Below are 10,376 nucleotides of genomic sequence, written 5' to 3' on the forward strand. Positions count from 1 at the left end.
GATGTTCTTATCCCGGGCATAGATTACCTTAGCCGTATTTGGACCAATTTTTTGGAATTTTGGATCATCAATGCTCTTCAACTTTGTACTTGTTTGGCTTTATAAATATTTTAATATGAGCGTCACTGATGAGTCTTATGTAGACGAAACGCGCGTCTGGTGTACTAAATTATAATCCTGGTGCCTCTGATAACTATCAATCTTCATTAAAAGTATGTAAGAAAGAATTGTCAATTTTATCCAGACTTAGTAATATAAGATACCTATACAAATGTTTCAACCTGCAAAAAACACCTAATTTTAATCGGATTGATTGTATGTATTAATTTGACAAAGATTGTAACCATGTTCAAGCTTTTATCAGGTACAATATGGATGTTTGAATTGTTTGAAGTTGGGTAGGTTTTTTTTCTTAATTCTTACGAATGAAAGCAAGTGATCTACACATTTTGCATAAAGCATGAAACCTTCCATTCTAAGGCCCTATATATTTGTAACTAATTGCACTTTAAACTTCAAGTGTCTATTGAGATGAAATAAGTATCGTTCTCCGTGACATCAATTATGATACATGATATTGCTAATTATTATTAGCATTCTATGAATACGTCACAATGTTTGAGGTGAAAATATGACCGACGTCACAATGTGCGGGAAGACCATATTCCTCTTATTTTTTTCAAGTGTAAATTGTCTATGGAATGGGAGAAAATCAGAATCAGCACGATAATTCATACTTATATATCTAGTTTATCTACTAGAACTTCAATTCAGCATTGATCATGCAGGCAGACAGGAGTAGTCCAAAAGACCATATCATTATATCCAAATCCTACCTCAAAGATCGTGACGATAATGCTATGTATCATATATCATATATATTAATTTAATGCATATGTATTCTTCTGAGACAGAGTTATTAAAGTTCTGCACGGATTAATTTGATATGAAAATATTCCATGTAAAACTGACTTTCCCTTCCATTACTCAATTACTCCCTTTGTTGTCGACAGAGAAATGTTTAAGGATTAATTCTAAAAGGATGATCAATTTCATTCTCATCTTAAATTTAACTTAACTTAAATTCCTTTAATTTAACATATATTGTTGTTTAGAGTGGATATATGCCTTGATAGTCATTTGATGGATATTTAATCTGATATTGCTTCAAAGTTTAACAAAAAGGTGAAACCAGTCAGATTACGTTTTACGTACTCTGTGATATCTTTAAACTAGGGAAAAGAATTAAATTCATTTGCTGAAAATCATTGGTAAATGCAGAATTCTTTGGCAATTGTATCTTATATATAAAATATGCATTATAAATCTAAATCTGAAAATTTCACATGTTTCCCTTGAGCTTTTATACAGTATTATATTCTCCTATATTTGGTAAAAACCAAAAAAAATATATAAAAGAAGGAGTTGTGGTATGAATGCCAATGAGACTAATGACGTGGAAGAAAAATACTATACGTCACTATACAACAATGAGAAAAGCCAATAACGTATAGTCAGTTTTACATGGCTCCAAAATGACAAAAAGGGAATCAATTCAAACAAGAAAAACCAAAGATTTATGAGAAAATAGTAATTGAAAATCAAATATGACAGACATCAACTATTGACAACTACTAGATTGTAGGCTCTAGACTTGAATAGACACAATGAATTATATAACATCTTCAAACTTCTTCAGAAAAAAAGAAAAGAATGATGTTCTTTGCTTTGTATTTTTATTTTCTGTTTAATGATAAACGTATATTTTTATTTTCTGTTTAATGATAAACGTATATTTTTATTTTCTGTTTAATGATAAACGTATATTTTTATTTTCTGTTTAATGATAAACGTTTATTTGTATTTTTATTTTCTGTTTAATGGTAAACGTTTATTTGTATTTTTATTTTCTGTTTAATGATAAACGTATATTATATAAGATGTTGTATACAGATACCATACTACTGTAACCCTCGGGGGCTCATATGCTAAAGCTGTTAATGTTAACATTTTTCCAAGAAGAAACTTAATATAAGGATACTCTGGACTATTAACTTCGAGTGATTTACATACACTATCCTACACTCAGTATCTCTATGGGAAAACCTTAGTAAGTTCAAGTCCTGCACGGTTATGATATTAATGGTATTCATAGATCAACCGTAACTTCATAAATGTCTCAAGTAACATCAAAAATTTTCATGGAGGATTTAATTTCGTTTATTTCGTAAAAAGAATAATATATCCACGAAATTAAAACCTCACGAAAATTTATCCTTCGTATAATTTCAGTTTATTTTTATTTTTAAACCGCGAAAGTAGATCCCAATGAAATCTTATTTAGAGACAAAACAACTACGTTTTTATCCCACGAAAATTAATGTTTCTACAATTTCTGTTTTTAAGCCGAAAGTATCCTTAATTTTTATATATAATTATTTATTTTTACAGACACACACAATTAATCTCGCTTATATATCTGAATTATTCATTTAAGCAGAGGTGTCAATACAAATTTCAATTTCGTCCATGCATTGTTATCGGTCATGAAGTATTTATATTCCTTTTGACTGTAGCTTGATTGTTTCTTTTTTAATGAGGCATATACACACATGTTAATGATACCATTTGACCTTCATATATATGTTGTATGAATTCCGAAACAGAAGCTATTTTATTTTTTATAAATTTTGAAAACAGTATCAATTCTTACATTAAAAGATCTTCGATTTTAAAATAATAATACAAACATTTTGAATCTGAAAGTAAACTTCAAACACAATACTTCTGTAGAAATTATCGAGTCTGATATCAGAAAGGAGTATCCCTACACTTGAAATTAATATTACGTCATATGTAGTGAAGGTCGATCGTTTCCTTTTTTTTATAATTACAATAATGATAAAATAAATGAATGTCATTGGACTGCTACCTTATATAACATAAGAGAATACCATTACCATTTCCGCGTGTATATCTTAAGAAGCTTAGCAATGATGCTCAGAGACTATACTTAGGCAGCAGAAAGTAGCCAAAATAATAAATAATTACAAAAGCTCATCTATCAGAAATCTCCTCCAAAAGTTATCAAAGGTACCAGGATTATAATTTAGTACGCTAGACGCGCGTTTCGTCAACATAAGACTCATCAGTGACGCTCATATCAAAATATTTATAAAACCAAACACGTACAAATGACCACGTAAAGTTGAAAAAAATATGTGTTCAAGTTAACCGACCGAACAATTAAATGAGTGCATGCATTACTTGTTATTTACTTTAAGCTGAACCATATGTTGTATACAATCTGCATTTTTAATATCAATTTCGTATGCATATAGTATTCAAACAATAAAATATTCATTCATTCATTCAAACATATAGACTTGAAGTCATTTGAACAGACTGTAAAAGCATTTAGATTTATTAGTGCTGAATGACTGAGCTTTGGGCGTATATCATCTTTGATTAAATCTTATGCATGTTGCATCAAATATGATTACACGAACATACTTTAATATCAATATGAACTTTAAAACTAAACAAAACGTAAAATTTAATACAATCTAGAGTAAAAAAAAGTGAAACGAACTTACCTTTCAACACTTACAGATGATAGATTGAGGATGGACGCCATGGCTGTTAACATCTCCACAAATCCAACAAGTTTACATATAACGGATCCTAACGACCAGTTATTTATAGTATACCCCACCGTTTGATAAGGAACACACACCAAAAGAAAAAGTATATCAGCGACAGCTAAACTAACCATGAAGTTTTTCGTAACACTTCTAGACTTTCTGTCTCCAAATACAGCAAAAATGACCAATGCATTCCCTATTAATCCGACAAGGAAAGCTACACTGTATATAGTTACCGTAGGTACAAAATGAGCATTACGTACCCATGGCTTTCTCAAATTTTCTATGTCTCCATCATATTCAAATAACATGTCAGATGAAAAGTTGATATATTTAAAATCCATCAATGAATTATTTGCCATTTTTGATTAAAACTATTGTAAAGTCCTTATAGCAATTGAAATAAACTTTTTTATTTTAAAGTTGAGTTGAAAATGTTACATACTTTCTTTCTTCATGGATCCATTTCCTATCTGCTTTAATAAATGTTTAACTTAAAACAGATGCTTATTCCAGTGTTCCAGAAATTGTCCAATGAACAGCTAAGTAAGAACTGATGGATTCCTATTGATTCCCTGTATAAGTTATTTTCACAGGCAAACAAAGTTATTTTTAAGAAATATCCAATATAAATTTTCTATACTGAGATCGACATATATCAAAAGAAGAGTTTAACGTTAATCAGCAACAAATACAACATATTAAATATAATTAACAGAAATCATTTCACTGTTTCAATATCATTTTCACACACGACAGGTGAATGAATTACAGTTTACTTTTTTTGATACACATAAATTTCATGATTAGATTGTATTAAGGCACATATAACACTAACAATGCTTTAAAAAGTTCGTGTCCGTTTAAATATGGTTTTCCAAAATAGTAAAAGAATTTCCTCAAACTTTAGTTTAACGATCCTCTACGATATACGTGAAAATATTCATACCACATGTTTACAGAGATTAATATATAACCTAACAAAAAAACAGACATTTTAGAATGTTGAAACATTATGAATAAAAAGTCTGTTTGTGGCAAATAATTAAAAATTTAGAAATAGGAAATTTCATTGTTACAAAAAGTTTGGAAACGACATTTTTATTGATTATATCAGATCACATACAGACCCTATTAAAAACTATTGTTTAAGGATGTCTGCTGCTCTAATTTAAAATAACAAGGATTTCATGTGGTTGCTTAAAATGAAAACAACTTTGATATTTAAACAAAATAAAGTAATAAAATCATTAGTCTCGTGTGTAGTTTTCAAAATACGAGACATTTAGAAAATGGCGGGAAAAGGGCTTTCTTCAGACTTTACTATTTGTTAACATTGGAATTGTTTTTTACCCTTTAAACCAAGAAAAAATAACTAGGATTTCATGCCGCCGGAATACTAAATCTTAAATGATCTATTGAACAGATTTATGAAGACAAAAGTGGGGTGTCGTGTAAAAAAAAAATTAATACATTTGGATGGATAAAACCTGAGAAAATCGAAATTATGACAAGAATTCAAAAACATGACCAGCAGACATCCTTAATTTCATTTTAACGTAGAGTGTTGTATTCTGTACACTTACACCCACCCAAAGTCAAGAACCTGTCGTTTGTAGTGGTACATCATATTTATTTTTTATTTTGTACATAAACCAGACAGTTTTCCTAGTTTTTATACCTTTTAAGCATAGTAAGAGGCCGACCGACGACCTATAGTAAATAATGTGAATGTCGTTTGGTCTCTGATGGAGGTGTGTATCATAAGTTTTCATAACCAATTTTCTCTTTTTTTAGTTGCATTTTACACACATAAACAGTCTGAACAACTGCGTTTATATTATACTCATCAGTCATAAGAGTGTTCCTCTAGCATGGTTTTTATGGTATGGTGGAATGAAGTTATGATTTTCAAGCTATAAGAGAAGTATTTTCATTTAAACCGTATGCTTAATTTTAATGATCGTAGCCACGTCGGTTGATGAATGAGAGTTTCTGAATTTAATTTTTAACTGGAAACCTTAAGAGTGATTGCGGTCAATCTTAATTTTATTTGGTAAAGTTTTTCGGAGCTTAAATAATTTGGATTTTGAATAATTGTTTTTATTGATTATGATGTATGTTTTTCCGACTTATGATATTTGAATCTACCCTTTCGTTAGATCTTCAATCATTTATTGCAGATGGATGGTATGCGACGGAAAGATAATGAAAACGCTAATGCTGATACTTAATTTAGATTACACGGATCTTTTCGCAAAGGTGATACACTATATACAGGCAATTTAAAGACCGCTCTTGAATTCCTAAACGGTTCGACAAAACTGTAAATGAAAAAATATCATAATGATTAACTTGATCAAACAGATAGAAACGTGCTTAAAATTATCAATAAAGCAATGAAGGAGTAACAAAATACTTCAGTATTAAGAATTATTCTTTAACTATGAGGTTGTTTTTGAATTAGATATTTCGTTCTTAGGATACTCATGATTAGTTTTATCTATAAGAAAAATGAGCCCAAACGCTTGATTTAAAAGATAAATGAATTCGTTTACGAATATGGAATATAGTAATCAAGTAGAACTTAAACTATATACTCGATGACTTTTTAATCCATTTCATTTGGTCGCAATGTTACTTGCTGTCAATAATGCATCACTTTTTTACAGCCTTGCGGCAGAATCGTTGTATAAATCTCAATCAAATGTATTTGAACATTTGATATCCCCATTACTAGTTACCTTTGATAATGAAATGCAACTAGGTTATTCGTGTTTAAATCGTTTTTAAATCCGATCAAGTTTGTTTGTGACTAATGACATTTACATCGTATTTTTTTCGCACAGTTAGTTAAAAATTATCATAATGTAATGAAATCTAGTTATTTATCGTTTAATATTCATAGTACATACGGAAGTATAAAGTAAAATCACAAAAATACCGAACTCAGAGGAAAATCAAATCGGAAAGTCCCTAATCACATTGCAAAATCAAATGACAAAAAAACATCAAAAACGTATGGACAAGCACTGTCATATTCCTGACTTGGTACAGGGGTTTTCAAATGTAGAAAATGGGGGATTAAGCCTGGTTTTATAGCGCTAAACCTCTCACTTTGTTGGCAGTCTAATCAAATTCCGTTATATTAACAATGATGCGTAAACTAAACATACATAAAAAATAAATAGTCAAAATATGGGTGCGGCAGTCATAATCGTGTAACAATTTTAGATTTTAGTAGAGTGTTTTATATTTGAATAGAGTTACATAGAATATGAACTCCTTAGAGCTTTTATAATTTACTTATATATATATATACATGTATATATACAACTCGTCTAAACATCAACACAACAATGTAAGATCTGTAAATTTGCTTTCGCAAATTTTTGTTTTTCCCTCGGCGGGATTCGAACCCATGCTACTGAGATATCGTAACACCAAATCGCCTGCACTGCAGCCGTCCCACTAGACCACACAACCACCTGGGCTTCACAATAATAAAGCTTTCGTTGGCCGTTTGGAACCTTTCCTCGTCAGTTTTAATCTAGCAGCGTACAACAGTAGATGGTATATAAGGCATGGAGATGTTATTGTTACAGATCAGCTCAATTATCCATAGTAAAGGATCCTTCAAATTAATGCAAGATACAGTCACAGAAAATAATTATATAAGTACGTCTGAGTCAGTGACAACTCTACAACAGATTTATCCAAAGTAAATATATATATAAAAGAACAGAACATAATTCATAGAAGCATGATATACAACATGTAAAAACAACAGAAACAAAGCACATGCATCTTAAAGAAGCAAACATATATAAAATGCATACAAGCAAAACCAAGCCTAGCACTAAACAGATTAGCACTGAACAGTGCAATAGGAACCATCTGTGTCGTTTGTTTCGCTGTTAGTTTTCTCTTAAATATAAAGAATAAAATATAGCATGAATAATTATTGTTATATTATTATATTTAAAGAATATGCTCTGTTTCTCAATATCATAGACAGATAGCAAATAACAACTGTGCCTTTTTGCAATAATACTGACATTGAATATTTTCATTTTTTCTACCGATATCACAGGATTAAAAAGAAAACTTTTGGTTTATATGGATCATTCAGGCCATTAAAATAAACTTTCTGTAAATCAATTGTGTAATTGGTTCCCTTATAGTTTTATATACATTTCAAGTATCCAAATGTGGAGAGAAAAATCGTTGTAGTCATTCATTTTGAACAATAGATTGGCGGCAAAATAGTCATAGAAGTTATAAATGCGCTGACGTTGATTTATTCAAATGGTAATAACAGGAAAAATGGTACTTTACATAGATGTGTTGATCAATTATTTAATGAACATATTTTAAACTAAGTTCTTACTACCTTTTGACAATTCGGGAAGTATACTCACTACTTAAATGAAGCTCACAAAATACTCATTATCTGCAGCTTTAGAAAATTGTGTCTTCCAACAATCCAATGACTCGTGGCTGTCATGTCGGGTCGTAAAATTTGTCTTTTTATTCGTGTGTTAAACTCACTAGATTTGTTGACATCACATCAAATAGCTTGACATGTAGGTCAAACAAAATTGATAAAATTGTATTATTAAAATAAACATAAACATTTTGACGTCACATCACATGCATTTGCTTTTTTATAGTCAAAGAAGAAACAAGATCCGCATGCATGTTGCCATGGTTTTAACTTACTAATCATTTGCTGCTATCTGAAAATGGTTCCAAATAATTGTTATCTTGATTAATTTTCGAAGTTTATACGGCTAAGCTTAGCTTAATTTGCATAACATCTCCAACATATATCCGTACTAAGCCGAGGAAATTATGTCAGTACTTTTACGTGACTTGTGCTCATTTTTTTTATCAGTCTGGATTTTTCTAGAGTTGACCTAAATGCATTTCTTCTTATCTTTAGAATATGTTTTAAAGTTTACACTGTGCTATAATTCCTTCATTGATTTTCATTGTTTATGTTTAATATATTTATTAAATGTATCTAAAAAAGACACTGTTCTTGATTCATCATTTTACATCGATTATAACCTTTCTGCATTATCATATTTCGAAGAATGAATAAATTGCGACATGTTAGATTTTGAGGTGTTTAATTGAAATACGCTTATATTATCGTCCCTTTCAAATCTATTTGATTGTCAAAAACATAGAAAACCGCTTCAGAGTCATAACGGCTAATACATTTTCAGTATGACTTTGAAACATGTGAGTTCTACAGTATAATTTGGCTTTTTTATCATTGATAACTTCAGAAATCGAATTTAGAGGCGCTAAAATGGTTATCGCTGGTATATGTTTGACAAATATATTTGTAAATGGAAAAAATCGCGTCACATATACAAATACAAAACGTTTCCCGCGAGAATACTTGAAAACAATAGACATTTGTTAATACAGAGAATTTTCGTTATTTTTTAATGTCGGTTAAACGAATATGTCAGTATAGAACATATTGTAATATCTCAAACAACCATCGAACGTTAGACCTTTGAAAGGTTATATCACGGAAATTGAACTCGTATCAAATTATGTGTATGACAAAGTAATTGCAAAGGGACACAACACTCATAGCATTTAAAGACGGCATAACACCGTACTTTGACCTTTAATGGGTTCTTCTTTATAAGTTGTGACTTGGATTGAGAGTTGTCTCATTGGCACTCAAACCACATCTTCTTATATTTATAGAATTTGACACAAATGGTAAAGATTGACGAGAAATTCAGAAATCAAGATGTTTTCCGATTTATTCTTAAACAAAACCCAAATAAATGATAGTAACAAAGGATAACAACCTTTAGATTTCATCAATAAAAAAAAACATGATTTTTTAAAAAAATTGAGTACTCATTATCATTCCTTTTTCATAAAATTCCCTATAAGAGTTTTATGTTCGCATACATTTTCTTTTGTTTTTAGTTATCAAAGGTACCAGGATTATAATTTAGTACACCAGACGCGCGTTTCGTCTGCATAAGACTCATCAGTGACGCTTATATCAAAATAATTATAAACCAAATAAATACAAAGGTGAAGAGCATTGAGGATCCAAAATTCCAAAAAGTAGTGCCAAATACTGCAAATGTAATCCACGCCTGGGATAAGAAAATCCTTATTTTTGTAAACAGGAAATTTCTAAAAATGACCACATAATTGATATCCATGTCAACACCGACATTTCCCTAAATAATTATTTTAATGACCTTTTCTCATCAAATTGATTAGGCTTTATTGATCTGGGTGTGTTTATCATGTCGAAAAAAAGAGACGTTTAACCTTATATTTGATAACAGTATCTACGTTATTTATGTATATACAGTAAATAAGTGTTAACAGTTGCTCCCTGAAGAAACTGATTTGATGTATGATTTCATTGACAGCAACATATTATTGCATAACATGTTTACTACGAAGCAAACTCGCTGCACAGAAAAAAAATTGCAGATAAGATGTAAAATACAAAAGTAAAACAACATATGAGCTATTTCTGATTGAGTGTGTGTTTATTTCATTTGGTACAGGCATTTTCTACATTTGAAAATGCCTGTACCAAGTCAGGAATATGACAGTTCTTGTCTATTCGTTTTTGATGCGTTTTGTTATTTGATTTTGCCATGTGATTATGGACTTTCCGTATTGATTTTCCTCTGAGTTCAGTATTTTTGTGATTTTACTTTTTTTATAGTA

The 10,376-nt window shown here is 30.1% G+C and overlaps 1 protein-coding gene across 1 annotated transcript in view; it reads right to left on the reverse strand.

Annotated features, from left to right (window-relative positions):
* The window catches only part of LOC134713679 (allatostatin-A receptor-like), a 54,629-nt gene extending 50,623 nt beyond the window's left edge, over positions 1 to 4,006 (reverse strand). Inside the window, exon 1 of the mRNA XM_063575002.1 lies at positions 3,597 to 4,006. Coding sequence (XP_063431072.1) covers positions 3,597 to 4,006 — 410 coding nt within the window. The remainder of the gene's footprint in view (positions 1 to 3,596) is intronic.
* Between the last annotated feature and the right edge of the window lie 6,370 nt (positions 4,007 to 10,376).

The sequence above is a fragment of the Mytilus trossulus genome, chromosome 1 (assembly GCF_036588685.1).
Source record: "Mytilus trossulus isolate FHL-02 chromosome 1, PNRI_Mtr1.1.1.hap1, whole genome shotgun sequence".
NCBI lineage: Eukaryota > Metazoa > Mollusca > Bivalvia > Mytilida > Mytilidae > Mytilus > Mytilus trossulus.